General features: G+C 37.7%; 1 protein-coding gene across 1 annotated transcript in view; it reads left to right on the forward strand.

The window, feature by feature from the left end:
• LOC139178833 (cylicin-2-like) overlaps positions 1 to 19,732 on the forward strand; it is an 84,564-nt gene extending 64,832 nt beyond the window's left edge. Inside the window, exons 7-9 of the mRNA XM_070777619.1 lie at positions 15,381 to 15,401; positions 15,511 to 15,583; positions 18,462 to 19,732. Coding sequence (XP_070633720.1) covers positions 15,381 to 15,401; positions 15,511 to 15,583; positions 18,462 to 19,732 — 1,365 coding nt within the window. The remainder of the gene's footprint in view (positions 1 to 15,380; positions 15,402 to 15,510; positions 15,584 to 18,461) is intronic.
• Positions 19,733 to 20,101: the final 369 nt, after the last annotated feature.

Here is a 20,101-nt window from a genome sequence, read left to right on the forward strand (position 1 = left end):
CCCTTGGATCTGGATTCCATCACCATTCATCAGTTCTGGGAGCTCTTGCCAACAGTCATCCCACACTACTGAATCTTCAACCTTACCCTCACTATTGCATCCTACCCACTATATCATGCATTCATATTATTTTTATACTTTTGTAAATCCTCTGGTGACCCTGCCATGTCCTTCATCCTTTAATTATTAATAATTGGTCTGTTTACACCTATCACTTTAAAATATATAGTGTTGTCAGCAGTCATAAGTGTTTACACTTATGTTTTAAAGTAATGAGTTGGCCAAAAAGTAAGTTGGGATTTTTCCATATGATAGTATGGAAAGAACCCGAACAAACTTTTTGGCCAACTCAATGTGTTGCTGAGGCACTAGTTCAACTCCTTGACTTTTTTCATGTATCATCACTTTATTTTCAAGATATATTTATGTCATTTTATAATCACCTTGTTATTTTGCTCTCACTTTTTTTTTATTTTTTAACTTTACAATATTGTATTGGTTTTTCCATATATCAAAATGAATCCACCACAGGTATACATGTGTTCCCCATCCTGAACCCTCCCCCCTCCTCCCTCCCCATACCATCCCTCTGGGTCGTCCCAGTGCACCAGCCCCAAGCATCCAGTATCGTGCATCAAACCTGGACTGGCAACTCGTTTCATATATGATATTATGCATGTTTTAATGCCATTCTCCCAAATCATCCCACCCTCTCCCTCTCCCACAGAGTCCAAAAGACTGTTCTATACATCAGTGTCTCTTTTGCTGTCTCGTATACAGGGTTATTGTTACCATCTTTCTAAATTCCATATATATGTGTTAGTATACTGTATTGGTGTTTTTCTTTCTGGCTTACTTCATTCTGTATAATAGGCTCCAGTTTCATCCACCTCATTAGAACTGATTCAAATGTATTCTTTTAAATGGCTGAGTAATACTCCATTGTGTATATGTACCACAGCTTTCTTATCCATTCATCTGCTGATGGGCATCTAGGTTGCTTCCATGTCCTGGCTATTATAAACAGTGCTGCGATGAACATTGGGGTACACGTGTCTCTTTCCCTTCTGGTTTCCTCAGTGTGTATGCCCAGCAGTGGGATTGCGGGATCATAAGGCAGTTCTATTTCCAGTTTTTTAAGGAATCTCCACACTGTTCTCCATAGTGGCTGTACTAGTTTGCATTCCCACCAACAGTGTAAGAGGGTTCCCTTTTCTCCACACCCTCTCCAGCATTTATTGCTTGTAGACTTTTGGATTGCAGCCATTCTGACTGGCATGAAATGGTACCTCACAGTGGTTTTGATTTGCATTTCTCTGATAATGAGTGATGTTGAGCATCTTTTCATGTGTTTGTTAGCCATCTGTATGTCTTCCTTGGAGAAATGTCTCTTTAGTTCTTTGGCCCATTTTTTGATTGGGTCATTTATTTTTCTGGAATTGAGCTGTAGGAGTTGCTTGTATATTTTTGAGATTAGTTGTTTGTCTGTTGCTTCATTTGCTATTATTTTCTCCCATTCTGAAGGCTGTCTTTTCACCTTGCTTATAGTTTCCTTTGTTGTGCAGAAGCTTTTAAGTTTAGTTAGGTCCCATTTGTTTATTTTTGCTTTTATTTCCAATATTCTGGGAGGTGGGTCATAGAGGATCCTGCTGTGATGTATGTCGGAGAGTGTTTTGCCTATGTTCTCCTCTAGGAGTTTTATAGTTTCTGGTCTTACATTTAGATCTTTAATCCATTTTGAGTTTATTTTTGTGTATGGTGTTAGAAAGTGTTCTAATTTAATTCTTTTACAAGTGGTTGACCAGTTTTCCCAGCACCACTTGTTAAAGAGATTGTCTTTAATCCATTGTATATTCTTGCCTCTTTTGTCAAAGATAAGGTGTCCATACATGCCTGGATTTGTCTCTGGGCTTTCTATTTTGTTCCATTGATCTATATTTCTGTCTTTGTGCCAGTACCATACGGTCTTGATGACTGTGGCTTTGTAGTAGAGCCTGAAGTCAGGCAGGTTGATTCCTCCTGTTCCATTCTTCTTTCTCAAGATCGCTTTGGCTATTCGAGGTTTTTTGTATTTGCATACAAATTTGTGAAATTATTTGTTCTAGCTCTGTGAAGAATACCGTTGGTAGCTTGACAGGGATTGCATTGAATCTATAAATTGCTTTGGGTAGTATACTCATTTTCACTATATTGATTCTTCCAATCCATGCACATGGTATATTTCTCCATCTATTAGTGTCCTCTTTGATTTATTTCACCAGTGTTTTATAGTTTTCTATATATAAGTCTTTAGTTTCTTTAGGTAGATATATTCCTAAGTATTTTATTCTTTCCGTTGCAATGGTGAATGGAATTGTTTCCTTAATGTCTCTATTTTCTCATTATTAGTGTATAGGAATGCAAGAGATTTCTGTGTGTTGATTTTATATCCTGCAACTTTACTATATTCACTGATTAGTTCTAGTAATTTTCTAAAGGAGTCTTTAGGGTTTTCTATGTAGAGGATCATGTCATCTGCAAACAGTGAGAGTTTTACTTCTTCTTTTCCAATCTGGATTCCTTTTATTTCTTTTTCTGCTCTGATTGCTGTGGCCAAAACTTCCAAAACTATGTTGAATAGTAATGGTGAAAGTGGGCACCCTTGTCTTGTTCCTGACTTTAGAGGAAATGCTTTCAATTTTTCACCGTTGAGGATAATGTTTGCTGTGGGTTTCACATATATAGCTTTTATTATGTTGAGGTATGTTCCTTCTATTCCTGCTTTCTGGAGAGTTTTTATCATAAATGGATGTTGAATTTTGTCAAGGGCTTTCTCCGCATCTATTGAGATAATCATATGGTTTTTGTTTTGCAATTTGTTAATGTGGTGTATTACATTGATTGATTTGCAGATATTGAAGAATCCTTGCATCCCTGGGATAAAGCTCACATGGTCATGGTGTATGATCTTTTTAATGTGTTGTTGGATTCTGATTGCTAGAATTTTGTTAAGAATTTTTGCATCTATGTTCATCAGTGATATTGGCCTGTAGTTTTCTTTTTTTGTGGCATCTTTGTCAGGTTTTGGTATTAGGGTGATGGTGGCCTCATAGAATGAGTTTGGAAGTTTACCTTCCTCTGCAATTTTCTGGAAGAGTTTGAGTAAGATAGGTGTTAGCTCTTCCCTAAATTTTTGGTAGAATTTAGCTGTGAAGCCGTCTGGACCTGGGCTTTTATTTGCTGGAAGATTTCTGATTACAGTTTCAATTTCCGTGCTTGTGATGGGTCTGTTAAGATTTTCTATTTCTTCCTGGTCTGGTTTTGGAAAGTTGTACTTTTCTAAGAATTTGTCCATTTCTTCCACGTTGTCCATTTTATTGGCATACAATTGCTGATAGTAGTCTCTTATGATCCTTTGTATTTCTGTGTTGTCTGTTGTGATCTCTCCATTTTCATTTCTAATTTTATGGATTTGATTTTTCTCCCTTTGTTTCTTGATGAGTCTGGCTAATGGTTTGTCAATTTTATTTATCCTTTCACAGAACCAGCTTTTGGCTTTGTTGATTTTTGCTATGGTCTCTTTTGTTTCTTTTGCACTTATTTCTGCCCTAATTTTTAAGATTTCTTTCCTTCTACTAACCCTGGGGTTCTTCATTTCTTCCTTTTCTAGTTGCTTTAGTTGAAGAGTTAGGTTATTTATTTGACTTTTTTCTTGTTTCTTGAGATATGCCTGTATTGCTATGAACTTTCCCCTTAGGACTGCTTTTACAGTGTCTCACAGGTTTTGGGTTGTTGTCTTTTCATTTTCATTCGTTTCTAGGCAAATTTTGATTTCTTTTTTGATTTCTTCTGTGATTTGCTGGTTATTCAGCAGCATGTTGTTCAGCCTCCATATGTTGGCATTTTTAATAGTTTTTCTCCTGTAATTGAGATCTAATCTTACTGCATTGTGGTCAGAAAAGATGCTTGGAATGATTTCATTTTTTTTGAATTTACCAAGGCTATATTTATGGCCCAGGATGTGATCTATCCTGGAGAAGGTTCCATGTGCGCTTGAGAAAAAGGTGAAATTCATTGTTTTGGGATGAAATGTCCTATAGATATCAATTAGGTCTAACAGGTCTCTTGTATCATTTAAAGTTTGTGTTTCCTTGTTAATTTTCTGTTTAGTTGATCTATCCATAGGTGTGAGTGGGGTATTAAAGTCTCCCACTATTATTGTGTTATTGTTAATTTCTCCTTTCATACTTGTTAGCATTTGTCTTACATATTGTGGTGCTCCTATGTTGGGTGCATATATATTTATAATTGTTAGATCTTCTTCTTGGATTGATCCTTTGATCGTTATGTAGTGACCTTCTTTGTCTCTTTTCACAGCCTTTGTTTTAAAATCTATTGTATCTGATATGGATATTGCTACTCCTGCTTTCTTTTGGTCCCTATTTGCATGGAAAATCTTTTTCCAGCCCTTCACTTTCAGTCTGTATGTGTCCCCTGTTTTGAGGTGGGTCTCTTGTAGACAACATATGTAGGGGTCTTGTTTTTGTATCCATTCAGCCAGTCTTTGTCTTTTGGTTGGGGCATTCAACCCATTTACATTTAAGGTAATTATTGATAAGTATGATTCCGTTGCCATTTATTTTATTGTTTTGGGTTCGAATTTATACACCCTTTTTGTGTTTCCTGTCTAGAGAATATCCTTTAGTATTTGTTGGAGAGCTGGTTTGGTGGTGCTGAATTCTCTCAGCTTTTGCTTCTCTGTAAAGCTTTTGATTTCTCCTTCATATTTGAATGAGATCCTTGCTGGGTACAATAATCTGGGCTGTAGGTTATTTTCTTTCATCACTTTAAGTATGTCTTGCCATTCCCGCCTGGCTTGAAGAGTTTCTATTGAAAGATCAGCTGTTATCCTTATGGGAATTCCCTTGTGTGTTATTTGTTGTTTTTCCCTTGCTGCCTTTAATATTTGTTCTTTGTGTTTGATCTTTGTTAATTTGATTAATATGTGTCTTGGGGTGTTTCGCCTTGGGTTTATCCTGTTTGGGACTCTCTGGGTTTCTTGGACTTGAGTGATTATTTCCTTCCCCATTTTAGGGAAGTTTTCAACTATTATCTCCTCAAGTATTTTCTCATGGTCTTTCTTTTTGTCTTCTTATTCTGGGACTCCAATGATTCGAATGTTGTAGCATTTAATATTGTCCTGGAGGTCTCTGAGATTGTCCTCATTTCTTTTAATTTGTTTTTCTTTTTTCCTCTCTGATTCATTTATTTCTACCATTCTATCTTCTAATTCACTAATCCTATCTTCTGCCTCTGTTATTCTACTATTTGTTGCCTCCAGAGTGTTTTTGATCTCATTTATTGCATTATTCATTATATATTGACTCTTTTATTTCTTCTAGGTCTTTGTTAAACCTTTCTTGCATCTTCTCAATCCTTGTCTCCAGGCTATTTATCTGTGATTCCATTTTGGTTTCAAGATTTTGGATCAATTTCACTATCATTATTCAGAATTCTTTATCAGGTAGGTTCCCTATCTCTTCCTCTTTTGTTTGGTTTGGTGGGCATTTATCTTGTTCCTTTACCTGCTGGGTATTCCTCTGTCTCTTCATCTTGTTTATATTGCTGAGTTTGTGGTGTCCTTCTGTATTCTGGCAGTTTGTGGAGTTCTCTTTATTGTGGCGTTTCCTCACTGTGTGTGGGTTTGTACAGGTGGCTCGTCAAGGTTTCTTGGTTAGGGAAGCTTGTGTCGGTGTTCTGGTGGGTGGAGCTGTATTTCTTCTCTCTGGAGTGCAATGAAGTGTCCAGTAATGAGTTATGAGATGTCTATGGTTTTGTAGTAACTTTGGGAAGCCTGTATCTTGGAGCTCAGGGCTGTGTTCCTGTGTTGCTGGAGAATGTGTGGTATGTCTTGCCCTGGAACTTGTTGGCCCTTGTGTGATGCTTGGTTTCAGTGTAGGTATGGAGGCGTTTGATGAGCTCCTGTCAATTAATGTTCCCTGGAGTCAGGAGTTCCCTGGAGTCAGGGTTTGGACTTAAGCCTCCTGCTTCCAGTTATCGGTCTTATTTTTACAGTAGTCTCAAAACTTATCCTTCTATACAGCACCGTTGATAAAACATCTAGGTTAAAGATGAAAAGTTTCTCCACTGTGAGGGTTACCCAGAGAGGTTCACAGGGTTACATGGAGAAGAGAAGAGGGAGGAGGGAGTTAAAGGTGACCCGAATGAGATGAGGTGGAATCAATAGAGGAGAGAGTGGGCTAGCCAGTAATCACTTCCTTATGTGCACTCCACAACTGGACCGCTCAGAGATGTTCACACAGTTATACAGAGAAGAGAAGAGGGAGGAAGGAGACAGAGGTGGCCAGGAGGATAAAAGGAGGGAATGAAAAGGAGAGAAACAGATCCAGCCAGTAATCAGTTCCCTAGGTGTTCTCCACCGTCTGGAACACACAGAAATTCATAGAGTTGGGTAGAGTAGAGAGGAGTTAGGGAGGAGACACAGGCAACCTGGTGGAGAAAAAGGAGAGTCCAAAGAGGGAGAGAGCAGTCAAGCCAGTAATCTCACTCCCAAGTAAAAAATGGGTACTGAAGATTGGGTTCTTAAAGGTACAAAATTGGTAACAAGTACCTAAAAGCAAAAATTAAAAATCTAGAGTAGCATTTGGAATTTCAAAAATACAATGTTAAAGAAAAGAAGAAGGAAAAGAAAGAGAGAGAAAAAACTTACAAAAATTATAAAGAAAATATAGATACAAAAGTGATAACAAATACCAAAAAGCAAAAGTTAAAAATCTAGAGTAGAGTTTTGAATTTCAAAAATACAATGTTAAAGAAAAGAAGAGGAAAAAGAAAGAGAAAAAAAAAAAAAACAAAGTCACAAAAATTATAAAGAAAATATAGGTACAAAATTGATAACAAATACTAAAAAGCTAAAATTAAAAAATCTAGAGTAGAGTTTGGAATTTCAAAAATACAATGTTAAAGAAAAGAAGGAAAAAAATAAAGAGAAAAAGAAAAAAAAAAAACAAGGTCACAAAAATTATAAAATATATATATATATATGAAGTTTGCTTTTTTAAAAAAAATAGTCTTTTTTTGCAAAGTAATAATAGGTTATAAAAGTGAAAATTAAAGGAGTAATAGAGGACTTAAAAATTTTTTTTTAATTAAAAAAGAAAAAGAAAGAAAGAATGATCGTAAAAATATATCTAGGACTTTCTCTGGTGTTGTTGTGGGTATTGTGGGGTCAGTTCATTTTTGGCTAGTTCCTTGGTCCGGCTTATATTTCTCAAGATCTATAGGCCCCTTCCTATGTAGTTGGTACTAACGACAGGGTTTTAATCTATTGCACCTGTCGCTTCCAAGGCGGTTCCCTCTGTTATAGCTTCTTCTGTTTGCTGGTCTCTTCAGTGTCTGATTTCCGCCCTGATACAAAGGGGGCGGTGGTGGACACTTTTTTTTTTTTTTTAGGCTCACTTGTTCAATCGCGCTGTGGGAAGGGAGGGACGCTGCAAACAAATAACACTGGCATGTGCTCGCAGTGCCTCAGCCACACTGGGCCTGCCCCCACTCACAGTACGTGTAGCCTCCCTGCCCACACTGCTCAGGCTCTAGGTTGCTCCACTGGGAACCATCCGAGGCCAGCCCTGGGCTGCCTGCACCTCCCAGGTCTAAGCCGCTCAGGTTCAAGCACTCAGGTAGTCCCCAGAGGCGGAGACTCGGTTGGGCCTGCGTTTTGTGCCCTTCCCAGGTCCAAGCAGCTCAGGTGATGAGGTGTTTGGCGAGCGCTGTTGCTGCGACTTATTGCCTCCCTGCCACTTGGTTTTCTGGGTATACAACCGGTGCACCTTCTCAAGCGGATGTTGACTGTCCAGAACCCCAAGAAGTCTTAGTTAGCAAAGAAGCCTGCTTACAGTTTTGTAGATAATGTCTCTCTGGGGCTGCGATTGCCCCCTTCCAGCTCTGGCTGCCTGTCACCGGAGGGGGATGGTCTGCAGCTAGCTATCTCTGTTCAGTCCTTTGTTTCATGAGCAGGCCTGGCAGTGTCTTAGCTTAGGGCTGGCTTTTCGCCTGGTAGTTATCCCACAGTCTGGTTTGCTAGCCCAAATTAGTCACTCAGATAGTGCTCGGGGCATTCAGGCCAGATCCTTACTCTAAGCGATGCAGCCCGCACCTCCCTGCCCAGCCCCCACTTGCTAGTGGCGGGTGCAGGCGTCTGCGCTGCTTCTCCGCTGAAGGAATTACCGTTGGGCTCATAATCTGTGGGTTTTAATTGTTTGTTTATTTTTCCTCCCTGTTATGTAACCGTCTGTGCTTCCAAGGCTCGGCACAGACTCGGCAGTGAGAGTGTTTCCTGGTATTTGGAAACTTCTCTCTTTTTAAGACTCCCTTCCCAGGACATAGCTCCATCCGTCCTTCTTTTGTCTCTTTTTTTGTCTTTTATATTTTTTCCTACCCCCTTTCAAAGACAATGGGTTGCTTCTCTGGGTGCCTGATGTCCTCTGCCAGCATTCAGAAGTTGTTCTGTGGAATTTACTCGGCGTTTAAATGTTCTTTTGATGAATTTGTAGGGGAGAAAGTGGTCTCCCCATCCTACTCCTCCACCATCTTAGCTCCTCCCCCTCTGCTCTCACTTTATGTTCAAAATCTATCCTTGGAATAGATTACTGCTGGCAGGAATTCCTCAGAAGAAATGGAGTGACCATCATGGTCAACAAAAGAGTCCGAAATGCAGTACTTGGATGCAATCTCAAAAATGACAGAATGATCTCTGTTCGTTTCCAAGGCAAACCATTCAATATCACAATAATTCAAGTCTATGCCCCAACCAGTAATGCTGAAGAAGCTGAAGTTGAACAGTTCTATGAAGACCTACAAGGCCTTTTAGAACTAACACCCAAAAAAGATGTCCTTTTCATTATAGGGGACTGGAATGCAAAAGTAGGAAGTCAAGAAACACCTGGAGTAACAAGCAAATTTGGCCTTGGAATATGGAATGAAGCAGGGCAAAGACTAATAGAGTTTTCCCAAGAAAATGCACTGGTCATAGCAAACACCCTCTTCCAATAACACAAGAGAAGACTCTACACATGGACATCACCAGATGGTCAACACCGAAATCAGATTGATTATATTCTTTGCAGCCAAAGATGGAGAAGCTCTATACAGTCAGCAAAAACAAGACCAGGAGCTGACTGTGGCTCAGACCATGAACTCCTTATTGCCAAATTCAGACTGAAATTGAAGAAAGTAGGGAAAACCACTAGACCATTCAGGTATGACCTAAATCAAATCCCTTATGATTATACAGTGGAAGTGAGAAATAGATTTAAGGGCCTAGATCTGATAGATAGAGTGCCTGATGAACAATGGAATGAGGTTCGTGACATTGTACAGGAGACAGGGATCAAGACCATCCCCATGGAAAAGAAGTGCAAAAAAGCAAAATGGCTGTCTGGGGAGACCTTACAAATAGCTGTCAAAAGAAGAGAAGTGAAAAGCAAAGGAGAAAAGGAAAGACATAAACATCTGAATGAAGAGTTCCAAAGAATAGCAAGAAGAGATAAGAAAGCCTTCTTCAGCGATCAATGCAAAGAAATAGAGGAAAACAACAGAATGGGAAAGACTAGAGATCTCTTCAAGAAAATCAGAGATACCAAAGAACATTTCATGCAAAATGAGCTTGATAAAGGACAGAAATGGTATGGACCTAACAGGAGCAGAAGATATTAAGAAGAGATGGCAAGAATACACAGAAGAACTGTACAAAAAAGATCTTCATGTCCCAGATAATCACGATGGTGTGATCACTGACCTAGAGCCAGACATCCTGGAATGTGAAGTCAAGTGGGCCTTAGAAAGCATCACTACGAACAAAGCTAGTGGAGGTGATGGAATTCCAGTTGAGCTATTTCAAATCCTGAAAGATGATGCTGTGAAAGTGCTGCACTCAATATGCCAGCAAATTTGGAAAACTCAGCAGTGGCCACAGGACTGGAAAAGGTCAGTTTTCATTCCAATCCAAAGAAAGGCAATGCCAAAGAATGCTCAAACTACCACACAATTGCACTCATCTCACACGCTAGTAAAGTAATGCTCAAAATTCTCCAAGCCAGGCTTCAGCAATATGTGAACCATGAACTTCCTGATGTTCAAGCTGGTTTTAGAAAAGGCAGAGGAACCAGAGATCAAATTGCCAACATCTGCTGGATCATGGAAAAAGCAAGAGTTCCAGAAAAACATCTATTTCTGCTTTATTGACTATGCCAAAGCCTTTGACTGTGTGGATCACAATAAACTGTGGAAAATTCTGAAAGACATGGGAATACCAGACCACCTGACCTGCCTCTTGAGAAGTCTGTATGCAGGTCAGGAAGCAACAGTTCGAACTGGACATGGAACGACAGACTGGTTCCAAATAGGAAAAGGAGCTCGTCAAGGCTGTCTCTTGTCACCCTGTGTATTTGACTTATACGTAGAGAACATCATGAGAAACACTGGACTGGAAGAAACACAAGCTGGAATCAAGATTGCCGGGAGAAATATCAATAACCTCAGATATGCAGATGACACCACCCTTATGGCAGAAAGTGAAGAGGAACTCAAAAGCCTCTTGATGAAAGTGAAAGAGGAGAGTGAAAAAGTGGACTTAAAGCTCAACATTCAGAAAACGAAGATCATGGCATCCAGTCCCATCACTTCATGGGAAATAGATGGGGAAACAGTGGAAACAGTGTCAAACTTGATTTTGGGGGGCTCCAAAATCACTGCAGATGGTGACTGCAGCCATGAAATTAAAAGACGCTTACTCCTTGGAAGGAAAGTTATGACCAACCTAGATAGCATATTCAAAAGCAGAGACATTACTTTGCCAACAAAGGTCCGTCTAGTCAAGGCTATGGTTTTTCCTGTGGTCATGTATGGATGTGAGAGTTCGACTGTGAAGAAGGCTGAGCGCTGAAGAATTGATGCTTTTGAACTGTGGTGTTGGAGAAGACTCCTGAGAGTCCCTTGGACTGCAAGGAGATCCAACCAGTCCATTCTGAAGGAGATCAGCCCTGGGATTTCTTTGGAAGGAGTGATGCTAAAGGTGAAACTCCAGTACTTTGGCCACCTCATGTGAAGAGGTGACTCATTGGAAAAGACTCTGATGCTGGGAGGGACTGGGGGGCAAGAGGAGAAGGGGACAACAGAGGATGAGATGGCTGGATGGCATCACTGACTCGATGGACGTGAGTCTCAGTGAACTCCGGGAGTTGGTGATAGACAGGGAGTCCTGGCGTGCTGGATTCATGGGGTCACAAAGAGTCGGACACGACTGAGTGACTGATCTGATCTGATCCTTGGAATCATTAGTTGCTTCTAACTACTTCAGCAGTGAAACAGGAGTCACCACATAAGCTTACTCTGAAATCAGATTTCAAAATACCAGATCATAACTTCTAATTACTGCATACTGTTCACTAACTAGTATGCATCCACCACAGTGGACCCACAGTGTACTTATCCATCCCTTTGTGACTAATGGCAAAGTCCCCATCAGTGATCTAGATCAAAGAACTAGAGCATGTTCTCTTTATAATTTGTGAATTATATATCTAGAAGGTAAACCTGGAGTAGTATTGCTGATAGGTAAGACATACAGATTATTTCACTCCTAGATTGCTTTTCAGAACTATTGTAATAATCTACAGTCTCCGCAGCTCTTAAGACTATGTTCCCTTCACCTACTATGCTGGAGAGCACTTGTTTTTATCTCTCTAGTCTTTCCATTCTGGTTGATGCAAGAAAGTTTCTTGCTATTTTATTTTGCTTTTCAATGCCTACTGTTGAGTTCACATATATATTTATATACTTACCAGCCATTCAAGTTTTCCTTTTCCTATTCATATTTTTTTTTCCTATTCATATATTTTGACCATTTTGCCATTTGGGTTCCCATCTCTTTCTTGTTATTTGTCAAGCGTCTTTTGATAAAGTGGATACTAATTCTTCATGACTTCTTTGTCTTGAAAACATCTTTTCTCAATCTGCCATATGTCCGTGAACCTTGTCTATACTGTTTTTGGTTAAACAGAAACACTTTTGATGTAGTTAAATACATTTGCTTTTCACATCATGTGCTTTGGAGATACTAAGAAGGCCTTCCCTACATCCAAGACCATTGGAAGTGATCTTTTATTTATTTTCTTTTATTAAATCTACAGCTTTGTCTTTCCCATTTAGGATTTTAATCTATCTATTGATGATGATTTTCCTCTGCAGAGTACAGGCTTCTTAAGGTCTCCCAGCATACCAAGCTGTCTTCCATAAAAGAAAAGCTCAGTAGTTCCTAAAGGTTTTTGATACCTTAGAGAGACTGAATGCTGCTTTAGTCCAAATATCTACCACACTGATAAAACTATGTATCTTTTAATGTGACTGATTTTATTTTCTTAACGATTAAGTCTAAATGTACAGGAATAGCACCTCTATCTCCGGTACCTAATACATATTGTCTCCAACATGGTAGACTGTAAATATTTATTTTATAAAAGAAGGAATATTATAGTCTTTGCATTTGTCTATAAATTTTAGAAAGAGGTAAAATGATGTGGAGTCAACTCTGGATTCCCAGAATATAGCTGTCACCTTCTTGGTCTATGACTGAAGACAGATTAACGATCCTTTCTGGTTTGAAAGAATGTCAAACAGTGGAACAACAACAAAGTGGAGAAAAGGGGAGGAATACAGAAATAAAAAATCCTATATGTATATTTCCTATACATATAGGAAATACGTCAAGAAAATAAAGTTCAATAAAGAGATTTGGAAGTCTAGGATTACAGTGTCAAAGGAGTCAATGTGGAGTTGGGGAGAAGGGTGGTAACAACACAACAGAGTTTAGAGGCAAGGGTTTTGGAGCAAAGTGGCCAAGGTTCAAATATAATTAAGAGTTGAGGAACCTTGGGTGATTTACTTCAGCAGTGAAGCAGTAGTCACCACACAAGTTTACTCTGAAATCAGATTTCAAAGTATCAGATCATAAATATAGAGAACTTTGTTAATAACTCTGAGAAGCCCTGGTTTCTGTAAATAATAAAGCAGTTTAATAAAAGATGAAGTGAAGGCCAGTTGGAGAAAAGCATCTGGGATGTGACTGAGATAAGATATATATTTTATAGAAGTCAGGCAATGTCTTGCTCTAAGTCTATCTCAGGGAGAGAAACATTCACTGAAATTTAATAAACCCAACATCCTCAACTTTTCTCTCAACTTTATCTCCCTCTGATTCCATGTTGGGTCCAGAGAAGAATCCAGAATTCCATGCTGGATCCAGAGAAGAATCAGGAAGTGTTGACATCAGGAGGAAAGGAGACTGGAGAAGTATGTCGGGCTCAGTTATGAAGGACTTTATGAAGTTTTGGATATGAGAAGTTTGTATATTAGAAGTTTTCAAAGAATGCATAATCAGAATTGCACTTTAGAAAAAAATAAGTCTGAAAGCAATGCAGTAACAGGGTTCAGAGGCCAGCCACTTGTATGATTAGATGATCACTTCACATTCAAAGCCTCTCTCATTAGAAAGAGGGTGGGTTTTGACAGAGAAACAGGTTTCAGTGTTTGTGGGAAAACAATTAAAGTGGGATATCCTAGCAAGCATATGCCAAAGATCTTAAAGAGTTCAGCAGAGGTGTGCAAAATCTCCCTTTGGAATACTATCCTAAGAAACCATTCTCCAAATGGAAAAACAAAAAAAAATAAATAAATTTTTTTCTTTGTAAGCAATGGAAGCACCAAAAAGAAAATTATTTTCAGGTTACAAATTCTAGTTTTCTGTGTGAAAAAAAAAAAAAAAGAATACAGAATTTAAAATTTTATCTCTCCTACCAGGTGGCACAGTCGTAAAGAATCCACATGCCAATGCAGGAAACACAGGAGACAAGGGTTCTATCCCTGGGTCAGGAAGATGCCATGGAGTAGGAAATGACAACCCACTCCACTATTCTTGCCTGGAAAATTCCATGGGCAGAGGAGCCTGGTGGGGCTCACCATACAGTCCATGGGGTCACAAAGAGTCAGACATGACTGAGCGACTCAGCATGAAGCACATACATGGTTATCTATAGTAGCCTGAAAATAATAAATAAAGCACATTTCCCATTTAAATGTGTTTTATGAAAAGAGTAAAGGAAAAGATAAATCACTGAGAAAACAAATGGAAGGAAGAAAATTTAAATGAATGCTTACATTTAGGAGGGCCTGAATTTCAACTCCCTATTGAGGAGTGCTAAAGCAAACTGAGCTTTGCTTTATGAAATAATCCTGGATTTGATTTTAGAATGGAAACTTAGCTGCCTGTGCATGGCCATTTCTAAACTAAGACCAGAATTCTGTCATTTTTATGCCTTTGAAATACTTCTAGTTTTCCTATTGATGTTTGTTTATTCAACTAACAGTAAATTAAAGGTATAAAAATATGTATTTATGGACTCAATGGTACTATTGCATTGTGAATTTTAATTTTATCCTAAATAGAAGTGAAACATCTCTGCATACATCCTAAAGCTTATGCCTGATGCTCCATCTAGAAGCTCCTAGAAGACAGAGAACCTGTTGTTCTCAATCAAAATGGGATCCCTTGTGCCAGACACAGTGCCTGAACATGATGAATGGTTAATAACTATTTGTTGAATGAACCATTGAGGGAATGAAGGAAGGAAGGGGGAACAGAAGATTATCAATATAAATTATATTCAACACGTGTAGACAAAGGGACCTCCAATGGTAGTATTTTTCTTTGGGAAGAATCAGTGATACTCATTGGCTCCTTTGTTGTTTTCTTCCCAGGGTATTTTTCTGTCTTCCATAATATTTAAGGGCTATCATTTCTAGCCCTTACAAAGCACTTCTAATTGCTCTGAAATACGATAGATTACTGATGATTTTTAAAGTAGATATTCTTTACTAATGGAAAAAAAGATATTCCATATGATTTGTGATAACATTGCTCATAGAAAAAGTGTTAAGCCAATTTGTCACCAATATACTGACTCTGTGACGCAAGTTCAAAAAAAAATTTTAAATGGGAAGGACAGACAGATTCCCTAGGATAAGGAAGAGAGCAGAAGGAGATTACATGAGGAAAACTGAAAGAATTAAAAGGGGAGAGAAAATTTGAATGTTGAAAAACAGTGAAAACACACAGAGAAATGCGGCATAGGTGCAATCTTTCCTATCCTTCCTCCAGATCCATAAAGTTACCAGATTGCTTTAAAAACAAACAGGGTTGGTTTAGTGCCCTGCAAATGTCCCATTTTAAAGCATTCTTTCTGGAAGAATATGAAAGTAAACAATATATTATATTTTTGAAACATATTTTGGATTTTGTCTAAATAATTTTTGGTTTTGTTTTTTAGGAGCAGCTTCAGCACCCTCAAGTAAGTGTCTTGGCATTTGTCAATTCTAATATATATTAATCTCCTGCAGGATCCAGGGAATTTTTCACAAAATGTCTACTTTCAATTCAGACTGTCTATCTCATTTCAGACTCCCCTATCTCAGGCTCCTTTCTTTCCATTTCACCCAGAAGTCCCACAGTTTATGGAGGAATTTCGGGGAGGTAAAATATTTAAATCATAAAATGAAAGAACAGGAAATAAAGTATCTCCTGGTTTTAATTAAATGTTTTTAAAAAGAAAGTTAAAAATTAAATTGAAAGAAATTAACTGATAAATTTAGGAAACTGTGGTCTAAAGTAAGACAACAGTTACAATGCTTTTTGGGTTTTAATTCCCAACAAGATAATGAAGGGAAGAAATCACTTGAGGAGAAGCAGTAGTCTCCTTCCCAGCCCTCTTAAGGTCTATCTCTACTGAAACTAAAGTTGAAAGGGAAAGTCACTCATGCATGGACTGTCCATGGAATTCTCTAGGCCAGAATACTGGACTGGGTAGCCTTTTCCTTCTCCAGGGGATCTTCCCAAAAAGGGGATCAAACCCAGGTCTCCTGCACTGCAGACAGATTCTTTACCAGCTGAGCCACAAGGAAAGCCCAAGAATACTGGAGTGGGTAGCCTATCCCTTCTCCAGGTAATCTTTCCAACCCAGGAATCAAACTGGGGTCTTCTGCATTGCAAGCAGATTCTTTACCAACCCCAGCAAATATCATAGAGGATTTGATGGCCCTGGGATCTAGACCACTGATGTTCTTAAGAAAAGAAGATTATCAACATTTGTATACCATATTCAAGAATAAAAGATTAAAAAGCAACTTTTAACTTTAGAAAAGTTTGTAGTAAGTACTTATATCAATAATTTCCCTTTCCATTTTCTTTATATAGAAACACCTTGGTCTTGAACAACATAATAGCTTAGTATTACCACTTAAGCAGAAGAGGAGAACACATAATTCTTCCTTTCTCTTGCTGTGGAATTAGTGCCACTTAACAAAAAAAAAAAAAAATAATAATAATAACTCTTTATAACTTAAAGGAAAATAAATATGAAGGGAAAATATATTGATAAAATTATTTATCACAAAAATTGGCATTCATCTTGAAAAACAGTATTCAGTGATTCAAACAAAAATGAGGAGGTAGCAGAGAATAAAAGAGATAGACATAGCTGAGCAAAGAAAGGAAAGGAAGGACTTAAATTTGCAAATACCAGTTAAAAGAAGGCTTTCAATTCTTGATAGAGCAAAGAATTGAAAAAAAATTAGAAAAAGCTCTCCCTACCCAACTGTCCCTGAAGCCTACCAAATTGAGGGTTCACAAAATCCCAAAAACCAAAGCCATTCTTAAAGTAGTAATAATGAACTTATGATACATTTCAATATAACTCAAAGTGTTTGTCGTTTCTCAGGAAAATAATTTATGGTCTAAATAATGACTCAGTAATTGATCCATAAGTTTAATCTAAATTAGTTCTTTGGTTTATTTTTTTTTATAATACTTAATTTTTATTTGACTAATTTTTTTTAACTTTACAATATTGTATTGGTTTTTCCATATATCAAAATGAATTCGCCACAGGTATACATGTGTTCCCCATCCTGAACCCTCCTCCCTCCTCCCTCCCCATACCATCCCTCTGGGTCGTCCCAGTGCACCAGCCCCAAGCATCCAGTATTGTGCATTGAACCTGGACTGACGACTCATTTCATATATGATATTATACATGTTTCAATGCTATTCTCCCAAATCATCGCACCCTCTCCCTCTCCCACAGAGTCCAAAAGACTGTTCTATACATCAGTGTCTCTTTTGCTGTCTCGTATACAGGGTTATTGTTACCATCTTTCTAAATTCCATATATATGCATTAGTATAAAAAAATAAGTAAATAAATTAGTTCTTTGGTTTATTTAAGCCAAACATTTATAGTCTCTTGATAAGTTCTAAAAAATGTTTTCTAAAACATATCAAACAAATAAAAAAGATGGAGAAATCTAAAAATAAATGAGCTGGGTATACAAGAAAGAATGCTAAAGATCCAAAACCATGAGTTAATTTAAAAAATACAGATAAAGACGAGCTCTTTTATTTTAATCTATCAGTTTGCAAAAGATTGAAAAGTTTTACAGAGTACAGTGTTTTTAGAGTTTGGCCAAATTTCTGTTTCTATGCCCTACTGACATTAAGGTTTAACTTTTTAAGAGTACATTTGGCAATGTTTCAAAATACAAAATGTACACACCCTTTGACTAAGAATTTATATTTCCAGAAATGTTTTCCAAGAAAAAAAGGACAGCTTTTCAAAGATATATTTATTAGGTGGTTTATCATAGCATTTATAATAATTAAAATTTTAAAATAATATTTAATATGAGGTTGTTATAAAATTATGAGATTTTATAAATAGAATTTATGTAAACATTTAAATGATCTTATCAATCAATATTATTGACATATAACTGTTAAATATTTTTAAATTAAAAAATCACTGTAGTAATCTCAATGTATTTGTCATATGCTTATATACTATAAGAACCAGTTGTTTTCCTACCTTAAGTAATGCTATCATTTCTAAATCATTTTTAATGCAGAGTCCTTGAAAATCTGTGAGAGAGCTAAGGAAAGTTCCAGCTTCACAGTCTTTCAAAATGCTAGTTTAGCAATTGTTATCACTCAAAGGGAGATGGAGCTTTCTTAAGGAATCATAAATATTATATAATAATTTTCTCAGAAAAAGTTCTCCTTTTAAGTTTACATCTCTTTTAATTTTAATCATACACTCTAGCTATATTCTACTGAGCAATTACCAATTTCTTGTGTTGTATTTTTCCTTTTTCTCAATTCAATACTTGAAAAGATACTGTATTTCAAGGACCTCTTATCTAACCCTTTGGGTGTGTACAGCTTCACAAATTTTATATTATTGGGAAGGCAAATTTAATGACTCAAGCTTAACCCAAAGCAAAAATGTTTGATATGAAAAGATCAAAATTACTTAAGATGTTAATTATGTACTTTTATTATATCCTATGTTATATTTTCAGGTAATTTGAGAAAATGTTCAAAAACAGAGGTAAAAAGTGGCACTGGAGAAACAAGAAAAACTACCCCAAAACAGGATATTTATTTAAGAATTCAAGTAGTCCCACAACAAAATAGCCAAAGTGGTCCTAAATACCAGCATGAAAGAGATTTAAGTGGCCCTGAGGAAAACTATGGAAAGGGACAAATACAGAAGCCTGGAGTGAAAGTTGAAAAGCTTCCTGAGAAAACTCTGAGTAAAGAAGGGAAGAGAGTAAAAGATGACAAAAGAAAAGGTATTGGGGAGGTTATGGACAAGGAAAATAAAACAGAAAAAGGCCAATCAAAGAAAGGAGATAGTATAAAAGATAAAGGTGAAACTGGGGAACGAAGGGTGAATGTGAAAAAGAAGGGAGATGAGGACACAGATAATAAAGACAAGAAGGGAGATGAAGACAGGAAGGACCAGGACAAGAAAGAAGATGAAGATAGCAACAAGAACAAAGACAAGAAGGAAGATGAGGATAAGACAAAAAACAAGGACATGAAGGGAGATGAAGATAAGATAAAAGTCAAGGATATAAAGGAAGATGAGGAGAAGACAGAGGACAAGGGAGACAAGGAAAAGACAGAGAACAAGGACATGAAGGGAGATGAAGACAAGACAGAAGTCAAGGATACAAAGGGAGATGAGGAGAAGATAGAGGACAAGGACATGCAGGGAGATGAGGAAAAGACAGAGGACAAGGGCATGAAGGGGGATGAGGAAAAGACAGAGGACAAGGGCATGAAGGGAGACGAGGAAAAGACAGAGGACAAGGGCATGAAGGGGGATGAGGAAAAGACAGAGGACAAGGGCATGAAGGGAGACGAGAAAAAGACAGAGGACAAGGGCATGAAGGGAGACGAGGAAAAGACAGAGGACAAGGGCATGAAGGGAGACGAGGAAAAGACAGAGGACAAGGGCATGCAGGGGGATGAGGAAAAGACAGAGGACAAGGGCATGAAGGGAGACGAGGAAAAGACAGAGGACAAGGGCATGAAGGGAGACGAGGAAAAGACAGAGGACAAGGGCATGCAGGGGGATGAGGAAAAGACAGAGGACAAGGGCATGAAGGGAGATGAGGACAAGATAAAAGACAAGAACATAAAGAGAGATGAGGACAAAAAGAGCGAGAATATCAAAGGAGAGTCTATGAAGAAAAGAGATAAAATAAAAATGAGCAAAGAGGACAAGGATATAAACCAAAGAAAAAGTTCCAGACAGAAAAAGGACAATAAAAAGTCACATTGAAGAAAAACAGCACCAGATTTTATAAACTAACAAACAGAATTGAGTAATTTCACTCCAACACTATCAACTTCAAAACTAGCTTCCAGTCTTTTATAGTATCAATTAAAATGATAGATTCCTCACATTTCTTTAGCCACAAAATTTCTGCTTCTTTGCTTGCAACCTGGCAAAAGATCCTTCATAAATTTCATCTTTTTAGATCTCTTTCAAACTTCAGCTTCCAAATGTAAATTTTTCAAAATGTAAATCCATTATGTATAATTGTCAACAAAACACAGTTTTTCTGAAATAAAACCCTGATAAAGAAATGTCAAGCTCTTTTTCTCAACTAAGTATGGTATTTTCTTATTTAGGTACTTAGGTATTACT

The sequence above is a fragment of the Bos indicus genome, chromosome 23 (assembly GCF_029378745.1).
Source record: "Bos indicus isolate NIAB-ARS_2022 breed Sahiwal x Tharparkar chromosome 23, NIAB-ARS_B.indTharparkar_mat_pri_1.0, whole genome shotgun sequence".
NCBI classification, from domain to species: Eukaryota; Metazoa; Chordata; class Mammalia; order Artiodactyla; family Bovidae; genus Bos; species Bos indicus.